The 19,772-nt window shown below is 32.7% G+C and overlaps 1 protein-coding gene across 1 annotated transcript; it reads right to left on the bottom strand.

Annotated features, from left to right (window-relative positions):
- Window positions 1-569: 569 nt before the first annotated feature.
- On the bottom strand, window positions 570-2,393 carry LOC149906893 (uncharacterized). Its single transcript, XM_090103942.1, has 2 exons — window positions 1,358-2,393; window positions 570-1,076 (listed from the first exon to the last, which is right to left on the bottom strand). Exons 1-2 carry the CDS (start codon window positions 2,385-2,387, stop codon window positions 604-606), a joined length of 1,503 nt encoding a protein of 500 aa, XP_089960068.1. The 5' UTR covers window positions 2,388-2,393; the 3' UTR covers window positions 570-603.
- Between the last annotated feature and the right edge of the window lie 17,379 nt (window positions 2,394-19,772).

Genomic DNA, 19,772 nt, shown 5'->3' with positions numbered 1-19,772 from the left:
GGCATACAGATGACCTCTATGAATATAATTTTACAATTATATATTTACATTATGTTAATTTAATATTTTTTACAATAAAAACAAATATTTACAAGACTTTTAAAATACTTTTACAACGAGATCGTGATAAAATCCATGGAAATCAGCATATTCAACGCAAACATAATAAGTTTTTAAACAATAAAAAATATTCTTACAATTATATCACATTTCTTTACAAAATCCCTTAAATTATATGTACAGTAAATATTATACATATCGGTTATTCAACAGACCGTGAATGTAATTTTGAGTACATTGTGGTTTCAATTGAATAGAAAGTGCATAATAGCCGAACAAATATCTCATTTATTTAATCTCTTCAATAATAATGCGGTTAACGCAAATGACAGCTTATTTATATAAAGCTTGGCATTCAGACGTTGAAAGTAATTGAATCCAGGAATTAAATCGGCCGTATGCACTGCGGAATCCAATTTACTTTTATAAGATCAAATAATATAAAGAGCAAACTCATAAGGCCGAATAAAATCAAACGTCCCTAAAACTCAATCGGGACGTGAAGCGTAACAAATATCGCAAAATATTTATTATTACTTATCCTTACCCTAACAATAAAAGTAATGATAGGAGGAAAACTGAAATATTTATGCCGACCGGCGAAATAGACGATGTTGTTATGAGATTCCTATAATCCTTCGCCTCGTTTTGAGATGGGTAAGTGTAGGTTCTGTCGGTGACGCTCTTAACCTCGGCGGGACAAGGCAATAACTCCACGGGTATTTGTAATAACGTTCTTTCGTTATCACCTCTCACTCTCTTTGGTTCATCCAAATAACTCTCATCGATTTCGTCGTGAAATTCATCTGTGTTGTCTACATCGTCTCTTATTTTATCACTGTCTATATTATTTTTAGTATCGATCCTCTCGTAATAAGTAAAGTGTGAATTTGGTGAGAGATCAGAGTTGAATTTACAAACGAAGTTCTCGAAGGACGTTCTAACTTTGCTACTCTTCGTCTCGTGGCGTAGTTTGTGCATCCAAGCCAAATGGCAGTCACAATCGAAGTCGTTTCCTGCAATAGTCCGTTTCTTATTAAATTCAATACAACTCGAATCATGATATTTTCAGTACAAAATTTATCGTTATTAATCTTATATTCTATTTGGAATGAGAAATGCTGGAGAAAGAAAAGTACTTAATTAATTTAAATCGTATAATTTTCTTCGTTCAAGTCAGGAAGCACTGAAAAATTAAATTATTTAGTGAATTGAGCATTTATATTTCTATTGAATGAGGTGAATGTGAAATTAACTTTAATGAACTTATTAATAACGTAATAAAATATCAACCAACCTTCTAGAAAGATGTAGCTTTTCTGAAGTTTTAAGTTGTCGTAAATTGGGCGCAGGTTTTCAAATGTAAATCTCTTTAATTTATTATGTCTTAAATCCAAAGCTGACAAACCTCGAACTCCTTCGAACAATCCATCAACTAAAGTTATCAATCTATTATGACTTAAGCTCAATTTCTTTAACTGTGAAAGACCATCGAATGTTCTCTGGGCCAAAATATAAATTTCATTATAATCTAATAATAGTTCTTGGAGGTTCCATAGTTCGATAAATGTAAATGAATTTAAAATAGCTATCTTATTTTTTCTTAAATCTAATCTCTTTAAATTAGCAAGTCCATCGAAACATTCTTTTTTTAATTCACTTATGTTATTCTTATCGATTTCTAACTCTAGTAAATTTACAAGATGCCTGAATGCACCGTCTTCTATGACGCTTATATTATTACTAGTTAAGAAAAGTTTTTGTAGCGCTGGGAGCTCATAGAAGGTTTCCGTTTCGATTTTCTTGATTTTGTTCTCGTCTAACGTCAGTACTGTGAGATTAGGCAGGTTGAAAAACGCATGTTTGCTCAAAACAACTATTTGATTTTTGGTCAATGTCATTTCGCGAACTGATGTTACGTTCACGAATGTGTATGACTCAATCTTAGGTATCGAGCTGTACTTTATGCTAAATTGCGTCAATTTTCGCAGATATCTTAGCACTCTCGTGGGCACGAAGCTCAGTCCCCCATCGGCACGTACGTTGAATGCGAGCGTTTCTATGTTCATTTGTGAAGTGAAGCTTGACCACAAAGGGTCCGCTCTGTCTATGCCTCCATTGAACACCCAGCATTCTGTTTTAATAGCTTCGTTTATATCTTGGCTATTTTCGCAGTAGCAGTGCACTTTGGAGTCTCTGTCGCTTATGTCGCAAATATTGATTGCAGTTTGAACTATTTTTTCCTTTTGCTTCCTTCTGTTGGCGTGCAGGGAATCTATTGCGATGAGCAACAGTAGCAAGGCAGCGGGTATCTTTTGAGCCCGCATACCTTCTACCTGGAACAAAAAGAAAATAATATATTAACAACAAATTAATATTTCTCATTAAAGTTGTCGGTTTCAACAAAATTCCTTTCATAGTTCGAGTGTCGTTTACCGTATTAATTTCATTTCGCCAAAAGTGTATTCAAAAAATTTGCAGTGCGGTTTTTGAAATAACATTTTCTATGGCGTGTATTTGGATAGCAATTTGCATTGAAAGCCAACCCCAGCTTGTGAAAATTTAAATATATACATTTAAATATATGCTAATAATGTAATGTCGGTGTATTTAATAACGGTAGGGAATGCTCGGCTAGCTGTCGCTTAGTTGTGTTTACGGGAAATGTTGGGAACACCTGTTATTCTTGTTTCTACAACGATCGACGATATATTCAAAGGTTAATATTAAACGTTCATTCATACATCACGCTACACAAAATTAGATGTGAAATTTCATTTGAGTGCTTTGGTTTGTTTGATGTACGAATATGTTATTCATTTGGAACGAATTTTTTGCGCTGCTTATGTATTGATTTTATAGGCAAATGTGATTCATTTTACATAACATATCATACCTAACGTATCTTTATTTATAGAAGTATTATTATATAAGAATTATATTCTTTTCAGATAAGATGTGAAAATATTATCCTGTATCTTGTAATAAACTTTGGTTTAACATTTCCCCTTGATTGGCGCTGACTATTAACGTTGAAAATGTTTCATTTTACGAGTTTAATTTGAATTTGCTTTAGATAAACAATTACTATTATTTTATCAGAGTGATTAAAAATATTTACAACTAAGGTCAGGAAAACTGAGCCGAATTTTAATGGGCAAAAGGTTTAACGGGAATTAAATAGGTACAAGGGATCCATAAATAGCTTTAATTAAGGTTTCTAATTGAAACTGCGATCTCAAAATGTTATTGGTGAGATTTACCGCCGCTTTGTTAAATAGTTAAACAGAACTGTATTACAGAAATCTGAATTTTAATGGGCGAAATGTTTTACTGATTTGAGAAGTTATTGACGTATGAGGAAATAAATAAATTGGTAACAATTTATTTATTTAAGACACGATAAAGCTGGCGTGATCCCTCGATTAGGAGCTAAATATTATGTGGTCATTTTCTAACTACATAATTATAATGATTTATAAAATATATTTACCATCATTATAGTTTAAATAATTATTAAATTACACGTTCGTTGATTTTACGTGAAAGAGTAAAAAGAAGATTTAGCAATAATTTAGTTAGTTGATCAGATTCTTCAAAATAAACACCTATTATGAAGGAATAAATGCTTTCAAAATGTACGTAATAAACGATTCTAATTACATAACATAAAACGTTTCAAGAAAATAGTGGTAAATATTATAACATAACAGACAGTCATTATTTGTCGCTTACTTCGATATTAACGATATATTTTGTGTAGGTACTTAAAGTCAGGAAATATAATATAATGATACTAGCGACCCGCCCCGGCTTCGCACGGGTGCAATGCTGATACTAAATACACTACAGAAAAACTGTGAACACGCTCTTGCCGCACCGAGCGGACGGCCGGTAGCGCCGCAAACGCTACGTCCCGCAATTTTTAGATCTGTAATATCTTCGAAAATATTCACTTAAATCATACGGTGTAAAGGGCCATATAGATCTATAATAAATGAACAATGTATTCAAGGTATTTAATTGGTTAAGGATTAATGCTGTATTGGTTAAAATCGCTTCGAAAATTAGCCATTATTTGTCGTAAAAAGTAAATGACAAAAAAAAGTTATTGTGGGTTATCCATAAGAGATAGACATATACCATCGCGGACTTTTCTGTAGACCTTTTCAATGCGTATAATACTTAGTACATTATTTTGATAAAACTCGTAGGGTTCAGCCTGCGTTTGCAATGTAAGCGGAATAAATGTAATTTTTTACGACATCACATTAGAAACCTCAAAAATAACAGTACTTCTCCACTACTTAATGGATCTTATTATACATATAAACCTTCCTCTTGAATCACTCTATCTATTAAAAAAAACCGCATCAAAATCCGTTGCGTAGTTTCAAAGATTTAAGCGTACAAAGGGACATAGGGACATAGGGACATAGGGAAATAGGGACAGAGAAAGCGACTTTGTTTTATACTATGTAGTGATTATTAGAAATCGTTTATACTGGTAATCAGTTTAATAAGCTCTTATTGTAATATGAAAATACTGGTAGGTATGGAAGCCTTTCTACCTTCATTTTCATTTTCACATCATTTCATTGTTTATAAAAATCTAAGATATAAAAAGTCAAATTGCATTCACACTAAAACATCTTAGACTGCCGACTGATTTGCATGATGCATTACTATACTTTTAACCTTACATTGTTCATACACTTTAAATTGACTTTAATCTATAAAAATACAGTTATTTATAGGCAAAAGATGTTGGCCGAATAAACAGGTCTAAATCCAGACAGGCGGATGTCTGAGGCTTCAGTCGTAGTCACGGTTGAATGTTCTCACGCCCAGTGACTTTCTAAAAGCCAATAGAGCGAAAAGCAACTGACAATTTGATAAAAATATAACGGTTCGTTGCCCCGAAACAATTTACAGTTGTGTAGAAAATACATGTTATTCGTAGTTGACATAGGCTACGTAAATTTTGAAGCATTTTGTGTCACTGCCTGTCACGCTATACATATTTGCAATTTGATTGAAGTAGTAAATCCATGGAACTAGGTCATTTATTTATCATCTTTGATGGGATTTGAAATGTCATATCTATGTAGAAGAGGCTACGGCACTTATTATACAAGAGCAACTAAAATTGTTATGTAAAATAACTATTCATCATCATTATAATAACAATTACTAAAGCCAATTGAGTAATTTGCAGTTGTACGCATTAATATATAAACAATTAGCACCAAAAGAATATAAATCAATATTATTGCACACCTAGCGTATTCCCATTACTATAATCAAATTACAATCAACGCAATTTTTACCGAAAAGTTACGTAAACCAACCAACTCATGTGAAGGTAACCTGTATAAACCAACCATTACATAAACATGTGACATCATTATGCCAATCTAGAGCAATTTGTAGTCAAAAGATAAAAGTCTCTCAGATAAGAGAGGAAGGTAAACTTTGAGTTAATTACTTTAGTTTCCAAATCTTCATTCACCATTCGAGACGTGACAACATTCGAACAAATTCGACTTAATTTAGAATGAAATGCTTCAATTACAAAGACGAAGAAAATTGATTTATGACGTCATTAATTATTACTGCTATCTCTTAGAGGATATTTATAATCTTTGAAACTGGAGATTGACAGTTTCTTAGTGCTCGATTGTCTAAAGACTAGTTCGAGTTAATTAACTGCCCGTTCTCGAGTTATAGTTATCTGACGTGGAAATTGGTCGGATTTTATTATAAACTAGCTTTCCGCCCGCGGCTTCGCCCGCGTTTTCAAAGAAAAACCCGTTCCCCGTTCGTTTCGTTAGGATTTCCGGGATAAAACCTATCCTATGTCCTTTCTCGGGTATCAAAATATCTCTATACCAAATTTCATGCAAATTGGTTCAGTAGTTAAGGCGTGATTGAGTAACAGACAGACAGACAGAGTTACTTTCGCATTTATAATATTAGTATGGATATAGCCTTCCTCGATAAATGGGCTATCTAACACCGAAAGAATTTTTCAAATTGGACCAGTAGTTCCCGAGATTAGCGCGTTCAAACAAACAAACAAACTGATACACAAAAAGCTATAAGAAGCTGAATCAACACAACGACGACAACAACAAAAGAGGGCGTTAATTTTTGATAGACATAAATTTGAACCTCAATGTAATAATAGTTAGGTTTATGTGTGACGATTTAATAGTTAGGTTTATGTTTAGGTTAGGTTAGGTTAGGTTAGGTTAGGTTAGGTTAGGTTAGGTTAGGTTAGGTAAGGTTAGGTTAGGTTAGGTTAGGTTAGCTTTTTAAAACTAAATTATTTCTGCCCACGAAATTAATAATCGTAATATTAGCTGTTTCGTCTCTCTTTTCTCGGAAAATTCGAAATTTTTCAAAATCGAAAAAATTCGGCTGTTCAACAACAAAAACAGGTACCTCAATGTACTAATAGTTTGGTTTCTGTGTGACGATTTATTAGTTAGGTTTGTGTTTAGGTTAGGTTAGTAATTGTTTAAAACTATATATATATATTAGCTGTTTCGTTTCTCTTTTCTCAGAAAATTTCAAAAAAAAAATTCGGCTATTCAACAACAAAAATAGGTACCTCAATGTACTAATAGTTAGGTTTCTGTGTGTGTGTGTGTGTGTGTGCGTGTGTTAAGGTTAGGTTAGGTATAAAACATGGGTAATATATTATCGAAAAATAGTAAATTTTCCGGACTTAGAAAAATTTTCCTAACCTAGCCTAACCTAACCTAACCTAACCTAACCTATCCTTTTCCACCTTATAGAAATATTTCCTGACGTATAGAAATTTTCCTGGCTTATATAAATTTTCCTGACGTATAGAAATTTTCCTGGCGTATGGAAATTTTCCGGACTTAGAAAAATTTTCCTAACCTAACCTAACCTAACCTAACCTAACCTATCCTTTTCCACCTTATAGAAATTTTTCCTGACGTATAGAAATTTTCCTGGCTTATATAAATTTTCCTGACGTATAGAATTTTTCCTGGCGTATGGAAATTTTCCGGACTTACAAAAATTTTCCTAACCTAACCTAACCTAACCTTACCTAACCTAACCTAACCTATCCTTTTCCACCTTATAGAAATTTTTCCTGAAGTATAGAAATTTTCCTGGCTTATATAAATTTTCCTGACGTATAGAAATTTTCCTGGTGTATGGAAATTTTCCGGACTTAGAAAAATTTTCCTAACCTAACCTAACCTAACCTAACCTAACCTAACCTATCCTTTTCCACCTTATAGAAAATTTTCCTGACGTATAGAAATTTTCCTGGCTTATATAAATTTTCCTGACGTATAGAAATTTTCCTGGCTTATATAAATTTTCCCGAAATTTTCCTGACGTATAGAAATTTTCCTGACGTATAGAAATTTTCCTGGCGTATGGAAATTTTCCGGACTTAGAAAAATTTTCCTGACTTATACGAAGTTTCCTCATCTGTTTAAATTTTCCCGACTTAAAGAAATTTTCCTGGCGTATAGAAATTTTCCTGGCGTATGGAAATTTTCCGGACTTAGAAAAATTTTTCTGACTTATACGAATTTTCCTCATCTGTATAAATTTTCCCGACGTATACAATTTTTCCTGGCGTATGGAAATTTTCCGGACTTAGAAAAATTTTCCTGACTTATACGAATTTTCCTCAGATAAAATTCATTTATTTATTCCTCCTTTTACCCCTATATCAAATAAATGGATGAACCGATTTTGATAAAACGTTCACTTTCATCTTAATCTTCTTAATACTATTATAAAGGCGAAAGTTTGTAAGGATTTATTGATGTATGGATGTATGGATGTTTGTTACTCTTTCACGTAAAAACTACTGAACCGATTACAATGAAATTTAGCACACATATAGAGGGTAACTTGGATTAACACATAGGATAGGTTTTATCCCGGAAATCCCACGGGAACGGGAACTATGCGGGTTTTCCTTTGAAAACGCGGGCGAAGCCGCGGGCGGAAATCTAGTTTAATATATATGACTTAGATTCGACAACTTTAATTTTTTTCATTCCCACTTTTACCCCTATAGGTAGGTATAATAAATGGATGAACCGATTTTGATACACTTTATCTAAGAACCAGCGTCGGAAAATATGCTGCCTTACAAAAAACCGCATCTAATTCGGATTACCTGTTAGCGAGCTACGGTGGAACAAACAGATACACACACACAGACACACATAGCGGTCAAACACTTATCACTCATCTTTTTGCGTCGGGGCTTAAAAAATATATGTAATACGACATAATTTAAAGGACATTTTATGTATAAAATTTACCTAAAAATAAGCATAATTTTAATTTGCCCCTCCCCCCCTACTACCTCAGCTTACCCCCTCACCCCCACCCCCACCACCAGAAATAACTGTAGCGTATAACAGATAACTTACGTTTTATCGTACACTGTATAATAGTGTACCATAGAATGCCTTAGCAAATGTTCGCCGTGAATACTTAAATGGTCATAACTTTTTTATTTATAAACTGATTGACATGAAATAAACACTAAATGTTAAATGAAGATTACCAAAATATATTAGTGAAAACCGCATTTAAATCGGATAAGCCGTTTCTGAGATTAGCGTGTTCAAACATACAGACAAACAGACAAACGGACAAACGGACAAACAGACAAACAGACAAAAAAAATTTTAACGACAGTTTTGGGTTTGGGATCGATTTAGTAATAACCCCTGCTAAATTTTTTTTACATATTTTCATTGTCTAGACACCACTTTTCTAGAATTTTATTATATGTATTGATGATGATGATTGATGATGATGATTGAGTCGCTGTTGATTTTTAACCTCGTTACATGGACAGATTGAAGTTTTAATTACGCAAACATGTTAGTTAAATTGTATTTTTGTAACAGGAACTTTATTATAATTTTAAAGTTCTCAGGTTATTAAAACTAATTTGTTTCTTCATGTTATTAAAATTATTTGTGATATTATGTTTGTGAAGATATCTTGGAACAAAAAATTTTATGAAGGTAGGTACAATAAAAATACCCTTAGAAAATACCTTATGAAAGTTGAACATTTTTATTTTAAATATTTCAAAATAACTGTGCTCGATCATCGACAGTCATTATTGTGTCCCAATAAATCAAACGTATACGTTGTAAAACAAAACAAAATAAAAAATACACATTCGCACCTATTTTTCAATAAAATAACAGAGAATTTTGTCCTAAATATTTTACATTTCAACATAATTCCCGCGTGATATTCGTAGAGGGGCATCGTATCGTAAAATCGCATGACCATAAGCCTATTGCAGGCGAATAAAGATGTCCATATGCGCTCAGAATGCTTCAGAAATGGCTTTAAACTTTAAGCGAATATAGCCTTTATAGTTACAGCTACATGTAGTTGAAGTGATTAATATGCTTTGATATATTATGAATATACGAAACAATATGATTTTATCGTTAGAGTGACACTCTTTGGATTTGTTGAAGTAAATACAAGAACTATAAATACGGAGTGACATTAAAATTTTAATGCTGTTAAAGTATTGGTGTAAGAGCCGTTATAATTAGAAAATGTTTTAACACAGAAAATATTTTTATCAATAGATATCGATTTCGATAGAGATCAGTTATCCATGTATCATTACATCATATTTTAGGGAACATGCAATATGTATTAGTTATTGTTAAAATTATCTGTTAATGCAATTAATGTATAAAGCATATTATTGCATTGTAAAAGCTCACCCAAAGTAATATGTGAAACTCATCTCCAAGCTAAAATAGTTATTTTCCCTTAGTATAATATATATGCCACAAAAAAGGGAAAAATACGCTGGCAACATTGTACTTGAAAGCTGCACAAAGAGACGACGGCAAAGTATTTTTTTTAATCAGAAGTCCGGATGCAAGCGCTTGACTTAGAACGTAGATTTGAAAAATTTAGCATTTGTAAACGAAACGAATGTGTTTTGACTCTGTGCTGTACACGGGTTCGAAATTGAATTTTAAAATTAAACGACCAATGGCGATTCGACTTATTTAGATTCGGTTCTAGTTGGTAAAAGGAATCTAGAATAAGATGTTGCTATCTAGTAAATACAAGTTTGCCCTAAATTATGTAAATATTGTATTATTTAAAAACCAATTTTAGTATGATAAAATTAACAATTGTGATCTAATAGTAGACTAACAAGCTGTGAAAGTGGCCGATAAAGTATAAAATATAAAAAGAATCTGTTTTATCAAAAAATACTGATAAAGTTTGATAGCTTATAACAAGAAATCGGAAAGAAAATTCGAGGCGAAGAAACAAGCAAAATAGAAAGATAATTGAGACAAATCCTAATAAAAGATGAAATTTTTCGTTCGTCAAACAATTGGCATGATTGGCTTTGAAGGTATTTTAGAAATGTCAATAAATTTCTAATATATTCTTGTTATATAACAGGATTATCTTCAATGAAATATGTCTCTAAAATTAGAAGATTCAAATCATTATGATTGTTATCGTACAGATTAAGGGCTAAATTGTTAAGTACTTGACCTTTCTACAACAGTTGGAAACTTTGAAATAATATTATACATTATACATTGCGTTGCCTTATTATTACGCAACTATAAACTAATTTCAATGAATATTTGAATACATTTGAATAAATATCTTAAAATTAAAGACGTAGGTCGTAGATACTCTACTATTTTAACCTGCGTTTTTGATAAATTGAGTTGTTATATTACACATCTCAATTTAAGATAATAACAGTTTACTAAATACACACTACATTAATACTAAAATATATAAAAAAATATCTTAAATCTATACGAAAAGTCACAAATTTATCTGAAAGTCGGTCGGTGGAATAACAAAAAGTTTAATCAAAAACTCAAACCACAGGAGAAGCCATTTGTATTATATATTTTTGTCCAATGAAGTCGTAACTTATAACAATGCCAGAATAGTTTACGACTTGTTACAACTTGTACATCGTTTAATTAATTTGTAGTGACAAAAGGCAACTCTGTTTTGTCACGAGACTTATGTAACCCGTTTGTCACTGCTCTCTTGATTTTAAGATGAATAGTGTATGGCTTCTGTTATTACACTGTGGTTATCATTTTGTGTTTTCTATTAAAATGTTGTGAGAAAAAATTTGCCATATTTGTGGGTACTTTGAATTAAATTCATTCAATTGTATGCTGTGTTTTAAGATCACAAGTGAACAAAAATTCACATACTATATTAGTAGATATTCATGATTTCACGTCTTTTCAGTTAATATAATTATACAGGGTGTCCCAAAAAGTAGTGATATACTGAAGCTGGGAGGTAGAGGACTTAGAGGGCTATCCGAATCACCCCCATGTGTGTTATGCGATTTTTCGTATTTTCGGAGTTATTACATTTTTTTCAATTTTTCATCTATCGCCGAGTACGATGAGATTTTTATTTATGGTGACGTGAATTATTGCGCTAGATGCTTGTTTTTTTTTGTGTGCTAAGCTGAAAGATAGGCCAATTCAGTATGGTAACATTAACTATCGTTAGATCTTCGAATGGAATAAAAGAAAGAATTAAATGCTATGAAAGATAAAATTACCCAGTATGTTCATAACTTCAAGGGCCCATAAAAAAATAAAATCACATAAAAAAGGTTTTCCATTTGGCTTTTAAAAACTTGCTCTATCGATCAGGTAGCTACCTTAAAAATTTCATTTTATTATTCTGAAGGCTTCAATCAAAAATTGAAATCTAAATGTGGTAAGTGCAAAATTTTTATTAACATGATGATTATTAAAACCAATAAATAGGTGTTTAAAAATGAATTTTTTTTAAATAGCCCCGCTGTTGCTCAATGCAAGTGCGACATCACCGTAAAAAATAAATAAAAAAATAAAATAAATATTATAGGACATTATTACACAAATCGACCTAGTCCCACAGTAAGCTCAATTAAGGCTTGTGTTGTGGGTACTAGGCGACGATAAATATAATATTTAATAAATACATATATAGATAATAACACCCAGACCCAAGAACAAATAATTGAGTTCATCACACAAATATTTGCCCTGACCGGGGATCGAACCCGGGACCGTCGGCTCAGTAGGCAGTTACTTTACCACTGCGCCAACCGCGTCGTCAAGAGCGTCGTCAAGAGTCGAGCATTCAGACATTAAAAAGTTGTCTTTTTAATGTCTGAATGCTCTTTTATCATTTTTAATGGTTTCTTCTGCTACTATGAATTTCCGGGTTATTTCGTCCAAATTGTGGCAGTCTGTCGTCTTTGTAGTATCCCCACGGAAAAAATTCAATAGGGTTTATGTCCGGAGACCGTGGAGGCCAGGCTAAAGGGCAAAAATACCCTGAAAGATGGATTGGTCGTTGCAGCCTGCGCATGCGCCGGTGACGCCTGCTTTAAAGCCTGGCCTCCACGGTCCCTCGAATAAACCCCATTGATTTTTTTTCAATGGGGATACTAAAAAGACCTCGGCTACTTGAGAGAATGCCCCAATTTGGACGAAATAACCCGGAAATTCATAGTAGCAGAAGAAACCATTAAAAATGATAAAAAAGCATTCAGACATTTAAAAGACAACTTTTTACGGTGATGTCGCACTTGCACTGAGCAACAGCGGGGCTATTTAAAAAAATTCATTTTTAAACACCTATTTATTGGTTTTAATGATCATCATGTTAATAAAAATTTTGCACTTACCACATTTAGATTTCAATTTTTCGATTGAAGCCTTCAGAATAATAAAATGAAATTTTTATGGTGGCTACCTGATCGATAGAGCAAGTTTTTAAAAGCCAAATGGAAAACCTTTTTTATGTGATTTTATTTTTTTATGGGCCCTTGAAGTTATGAACATACTGGGTAATTTTATCTTTCTTGGCATTTAATTCTTTTTTTTATTCCATTCGAAGATCTAACGATAGTAAATGTTACCATACTGAATTGGCCTATCTTTCAGCTTAGCACACAAAAAAAACAAGCATCTAGCGCAATAATTCACGTCACCATAAATAAAAATCTCATCGTACTCGGCGATAGATGAAAAATTGAAAAAAATGTAATAACTCCGAAAATACGAAAAATCGCATAACACATATGGGGGTGATTCGGATAGCCCTCTTGGTCCTCTACCTCCCAGCTTCCGTTCATCACTACTTTTTGGGACACCCTGTATAATAGTACTGTGGCTGTAGGGTTCAGTTTATCAAAATATAAAGAAGTGGAGTAATGTGTAATAATTTCTTTTCTACTTTATTGCTCACTTTTTGGTGGAATCATATTACCTTCATTTACCTCCAAATTAATATAGAAATACAGTAGGCGCTTGCTAATCCGGCACCGGCAATTTTTCCTCTATGCCGGATTGTCGGAAATGCCGGATTATCGAATTAGTATAGGAAATAAGACTTCATATTTAAAATGGTACCTAAGTTGAATTTATTATAAAAAAAATACATAAATTAATTAAAATATTAATTAAATAAGTATTAAAATTACATATTAGGTTCATCATTTGTGACGTTTTCGTTCAGTAATCCGGCGTTCAGCTATGTAAAATGCCGGATTATAGAGCGGGCTGTCTGAGTCCCGAAGTGCCGGACTACTGAGCGTGCCGGATTGGCGAGCGCCGGATTATCGCGCGCCTACTGTACACGTCTAGAATTTCATGCAAAATGTCAAGTAACACTTGAACGTATAAATATTTTATAAGACTTCTAAAACACTTCAAAATACTGCGTTTTAAACAACTATTTACAGCGACAGACTAACATAGTTCGTCGAAGTTTCAAAGGTTAGTATAAGTAGATGCGACGCTCAAACCCAGAGCAGCATAAACATTTTAAATGTATTTAAAGTTTATGCAATGCGATATCACAAAAAGGGAAGTCCATTCAGTTAAAAGCCCGCCTGTGGTTAACTCTGGTCCCCGATGTGACATACATCAAATACATATTCAAATATTAAAATCATTGGACTTGGCGGTAGTCCAATGCAGTGTTACTGTGCATTACTAGATATACTGTTTAGTGGAATTGTTTTGATTAGGGCGTAACGTATTAGCATAATGGGTAATTAATATAGTCGAGAGATCTCGCAATACACTTATGAACTAAATCTATATAAGCAAGATAAGAAAATGAATTTCATAATAATTATTATTGAAGCTAGATCTGTGTATGTTAGTCGATGTATAACTAATATGTGTGTATAATCAAACTACAAAGTTTCACGCTGCAGCTCGTTTTGCCGATGTCTTATTGGATCAGCAGCTACGTCGTAGACATTGTCGTAGCATTCGTAGAGCATTGATTATAAGCACACACAGATTTTAACTTATCTGTGTGTGTTTGTTATTTTTATCGCTGTTCTTATTAATCAAGAACTAAATAAAAATGGCGAAATAAAATAATTTTAAATAGATAAAAAAACGAAAGTATATTTTGATAAGATCACCATTTTGCTATAAATTTAAAGTAACGTAAAAACTGGCTAAAATATACCGCCCGAACATAAAACAATCGGAATAGGCAGATGCATAATTCGCCGACCCAAACCGACCCGCACATGTTTTATAAGCGCTGCCTTAACAGTATATATTTCATAGCCTGACCGTAAGAACAATAAAAAGTGAATAATAGACGCCCAATAAACTCTAAAATTATTATAATACCATCTGGAACGACTATAGGATACAGTTGGAATCGATAAAGTTTTGTTTTATTATTCTATGTAAGCGGGGAGTTCGACAAATCGGCCAGGGTAAGTTTTAGCCACCCATAAGTAAGAAATGGGTATAGTTGACTGACTTGAATTATTTATGACCGACACCATAGTCGGAGTCGAAACAATCTGTTGGATAATACCGTTGTTATGTAAAGCCGCTTTTCTTTGGTTTAGTTGTACTATATTGGTGTTTTAATACGATCATTAGTTTCTGGTTTAATGATGCGTTTTGTTTTATTGGCAGAGATTTTAATAAAGTTCTTAAATTTTAATTTTGTATGAGTTTTAGAGTTGTACGACGTATTACAACAATAAAAGCAGAAAATAAACTGCTCACTTTGATAAACCATCATCTGATAGGCACCATCTATCTTAAGAGCCCCTTGTACTGAAAGTTTAGGCATTTTAGGCACTGAGATGGCTCGCGCCCGCGTTGCGCAGGAGCCGGCGCGGCATGAACTCCGGTGACCTATGAAGGCGGGCGATTATGCCACAGTATAAATAAATCAGTAGTTCGATTTTATTTGCTATCGTAGGAATGTTGTTGATAAATAAATTTACTACTTATCCTATACCATTAAACGAGCAATATTTGCATATTTATATATTTGTTTGTATATATACAGTGTGGAAATTTTCGATGTGCCCTGAATGGAAAGTACTTGAAATACTAGGGATAGCAAATTTTTCTGAAAGGAAACATTCCTTTTTCAAATTTTATTTTATTATTCAAATCGATAGAAACAATATAAAAGATAATTTATTGTTAATTTCTCGTAAAAATTTTTTGGTCTATTTTATACATACATTTAAAGTTTAAAATGAAACTCTCGTTCTGGATACATTAATTTATTTTCTTCTGAAAATATTGGTAATAATAATTAAAAGTAAAACAAATAAAAAAGGCAAAATAATAATTGAATATAAGTATGTAATAAGTAAGTTAGTGTATTCAACCAACTTAAAAAAGTGACTATTTTACAACAATTTGAATAATAATCAATTAATGATTTGTATTATTGTATACAATATCGAAGCTTTTTAAGAAATGTATAAAATACTTTTTTATGAATTATTAATTATTATCATACATCATAATATTATGTTACCGGCAATATATTAAACCCTTCTTAGTAAATGTATGTTATTCCGAGAAACGGTCGGAATGAAATAAATTATATTCGTCACATTACCTATGATATCTTTAAATCTGAACTTTTCCTAAGTAGCAAATGTGGGTGGTTTTTGGGCTAGCGATTAACCAATATGAGGTCAAAACTAAAATCCAAGATGGCGCCGACGAAAATTTGAAATGTTTTCGTCATGGGTGTCATTTTCAAAGAGTTGGAGTAGCTATTAATCAATATGAGGTCAAATCTAAAATCCAAAATGGCGCCGACGAAAATTTGACAAAATTTCGTCACGGGTGTCATTTTCAAAGAGTTGGAGTAGCTATTAATCAATATGAGGTCAAATCTAAAATCCAAAATGGCGCCGACGAAAATTTGACAAAATTTCGTCACAGGTGTCATTTTCATGGTTTTTGGGGTAGCTATAATTAACCAATATGAGGTCAAAACTAAAATCCAAGATGGTGTCGACGAAAATTTTACATCTTTACGGCATGAGTTTCATTTTCAAGGTTTTTGAGACAGCTATGTACAAATCCCCAATGTTACCGTCGATAATTTGGTAAGTATATTTTTCTTACAACCGTTTACATATTTTTCGAGCAGAATTCAGAAACCTTGAAAATGACACCCGTGACGAAAAGATGTAAAGTTTTCGTCCGCGCCATCTTGAATTTTAGTTTTGACCTCATATTGGTTAATAGCTACCCCAATAACCATGAAAATGACACCCATGACGAAAAGATGTAAAATTTTCGTCGGCGCCATCTTGGATTTTAGTTTTGACCTCATATTGGTTAATAGCTACCCCAAAACCCATGAAAATGACACCCATGACGAAAAGATGTAAAATTTTCGACGGCGCCATCTTGGATTATAGTTTTGACCTCATATTCGTTAATAGCTACCCCAAAAACCATGAAAATGACACCCATGACGAAAAGATGTAAGATTTTCGTCGGCGCCATCTTGGATTTTAGTTTTGACCTCATATTCGTTAATAGCTACCCCAAAAACCATGAAAATGACACCCATGACGAAAAGATGTAAAATTTTCGTCGGCGCCATCTTGGATTTTAGTTTTGACCTCATATTGGTTAATAGCTACCCCAAAAACCATGAAAATGACACCCATGACGAAAAGATGTAAAATTTTCGTCGGCGCCATCTTGGATTATAGTTTTGACCTCATATTCGTTAATTGCTACCCCAAGAACCATGAAAATGACACCCATGACGAAAAGATGTAAAATTTTCGTCGGCGCCATCTTGGATTTTAGTTTTGACCTCATATTGGTTAATAGCTACCCCAAAAACCATGAAAATGACACCCATGACGAAAAGATGTAAAATTTTCGTCGGCGCCATCTTGGATTATAGTTTTGACCTCATATTCGTTAATTGCTACCCCAAAAACCATGAAAATGACACCCATCACGAAAAAAGTCAAATTTTCGTCGGCGCCATCTTGGATTGTTGTTTCATAAAAATAATATTTGTCATACTCATTGAATACAGATCAACCAACATCATAATAGTCTTTCTACTAGTACTTCAAAACTTTGCCGCTATTCCTATTCAATAACCCATAAAAAAGAGGATCTCAGGCAAGGTAATTTTTAAAACATAATTTTAAATCACTACATAGTATAAAACAAAGTCGCTTTCACTGTCCCTATGTCCCTTTGTACGCTTAAATCTTTGAAACTACGCAACGGATTTTGATGCGGTTTTAATAATTCTTTCGATTCCCGGTCGAAGAAAATGAATTTTTGAAAATCTTTGAATGCAGTTCTATTTCTTTTTAAAAATAAAGGATATTTGCTATCTCCAGTATTTCTAGTACTTTCACCCAGGGCCCATCGAAAATTTCCACACTGTATTTACAAACAAATATATTAATATGCAAATATTGTTCGTTTAATAGTATAGAATAAGAAGTTAATTTATATTTACAACAATAATCCTAGGATAACTAACAAAATCAAACTACTGATTTATTTATACCGTGACATGCTCGCCGTTTTACTCGCCGCTCGGTTCTAATACGCGAGCGGCGACTGCAACGTGGTCGGGAGCAAAACTAGCACAGGTCCTCCTTCGATGACGTCCGGCTGGACTCTGGCGGCACTGACGTGGTGCGCGCGAGTCGCATTTTACGTATTATATTTTATATAGAAAAAAATAAGGGCTAAATTAAAAATCTATCCAAAAATTTCCCTGTAAAACCTGATTAGTAAATGAAATGTCAAATTTTCATAAACATAGCGTTCCCCTAATTCTCATAAAACTGATTATGCTTTTAAAATCGATGTTACTTCTGATTTTTTTTTGATCGAGTCAAATGTTTAATATTGTGTTTTTATCCAAAAAAGTCACTAGATCAAACGTTTATCTGTGCTATATATTTTTTTAGGATTTTAAATATGATGATTTCTATCCAAAAACCATGATTTAGAAACATACATTTCGGAGCAGGGCCCCTTAATTATGGGGGATACTTCACTCTAGCTATCATAAAGTGACAATACTTTAACAAATAAACACTTAAAGAAATGTAATTACAAGTCATCTAGTGTTATTTAAAAGTAAAAACACCTCCTTTTCCCGCTTTATATATAAATACCTAATTATCAGTCTCAATATTCTTAACTTCTTTTAAGATTTTCCAATTTTCTTTCTGTTATAGAAAATAATCTTGAATATTAACCTTAACATCTGCAGATAGTCTGTCAATATAATACCGACGTGGTAGACCAAAATTACTCCCAATGTTGCTCAGGCCACTGATTTGTGGTTCCCAGCTCAACCACTCAGCCAATAGAGTTTATGTCGAGCTATGGATATATATTATGGATCATAGTGAAGGAATAAAATATATACTACCTATATATTTGTACACAAATGTATACAAAGCTGATTTGCTGATTGTTGTAGGTTCTTCTTTAAATAAATTAATTGCTCAATAACTTTAAGTTGAATGTAATATAACATCTCTTCATTTCGCTTTCTGATAATATTTTAATGTAACAAACATTAAAATATTATCAGAAAGTTTTAAGTATGTAATGGAATTTGAAACTTTTCAATAATATTATTGATTAAATAATAAAAGCCATACGCATTCAGGTAAAACGCTTATTCGAACGGGACAAATACACGAGAGCAAAATTGTTCCTTCATAGTTTTATTGGAAATAATCTAAACAAATGGGCTCATTATTGCTTATAAAATGTAATGTGTGTAGGATAAAAAATATAATCAAAATAAAATGGCGGAATAGAGGACGAAATTTATGTAAACGTGGCCATTACATTTCTACGTGGAGGTTAATATCACAGATGCGAGACATGTTGTTTTTTTTTTAAAGACAACTATAATACACCGTATTTGCGGAATTTAAAAAGTGCAAAGTTCATTTCCTTTGAATAATTTAATCTCAAGAAATACTGGTTCATATCGAAAAGACATATTATGTTATTGATTAAAATAAAGGTGCGTTGCGTCACGCTAGTGCCAAAAAGAAAACACAGAATACTTGTAAATAGGTATAATAATTATAAATACATTTCCTAAAGTGCTTACTATGTTAAATTGTCACTTTATGATAGGAAGGGTTAAACATATTATTGCGCATATCTACGCATATATTTATGGCTAAAACTAATAAGAATTTCAAAATTATCTAAGCTACAGACACGCTTTGAAACTTCACGCTAATCGAGATATTTGACCCCGAACAATAACTAGACATTGATTAAAACTCTTTGTTCCATTCACCTAAACCAACCACCAAAATCTATTTATGT

Source organism: Colias eurytheme, chromosome 7 (genome assembly GCF_061535395.1).
Source record: "Colias eurytheme isolate Ceu_HAF_F1 chromosome 7, ilColEury1 Martin Lab GWU primary, whole genome shotgun sequence".
Taxonomy (NCBI): Eukaryota; Metazoa; Arthropoda; class Insecta; order Lepidoptera; family Pieridae; genus Colias; species Colias eurytheme.
This window is presented reverse-complemented; position numbering and strand designations above follow the sequence as displayed.

Bases quoted from the DNA above. Each gene is read 5' to 3' on its own strand.
- LOC149906893 (XM_090103942.1), bottom strand. From the start codon at position 2,387: ATGCGGGCTCAAAAGATACCCGCTGCCTTGCTACTGTTGCTCATCGCA. The intron at 1,077-1,357 runs GTTGGTTGATAT...GGACTATTGCAG, and splicing joins AAGCTACATCTTTCTAGAAG to GAAACGACTTCGATTGTGAC.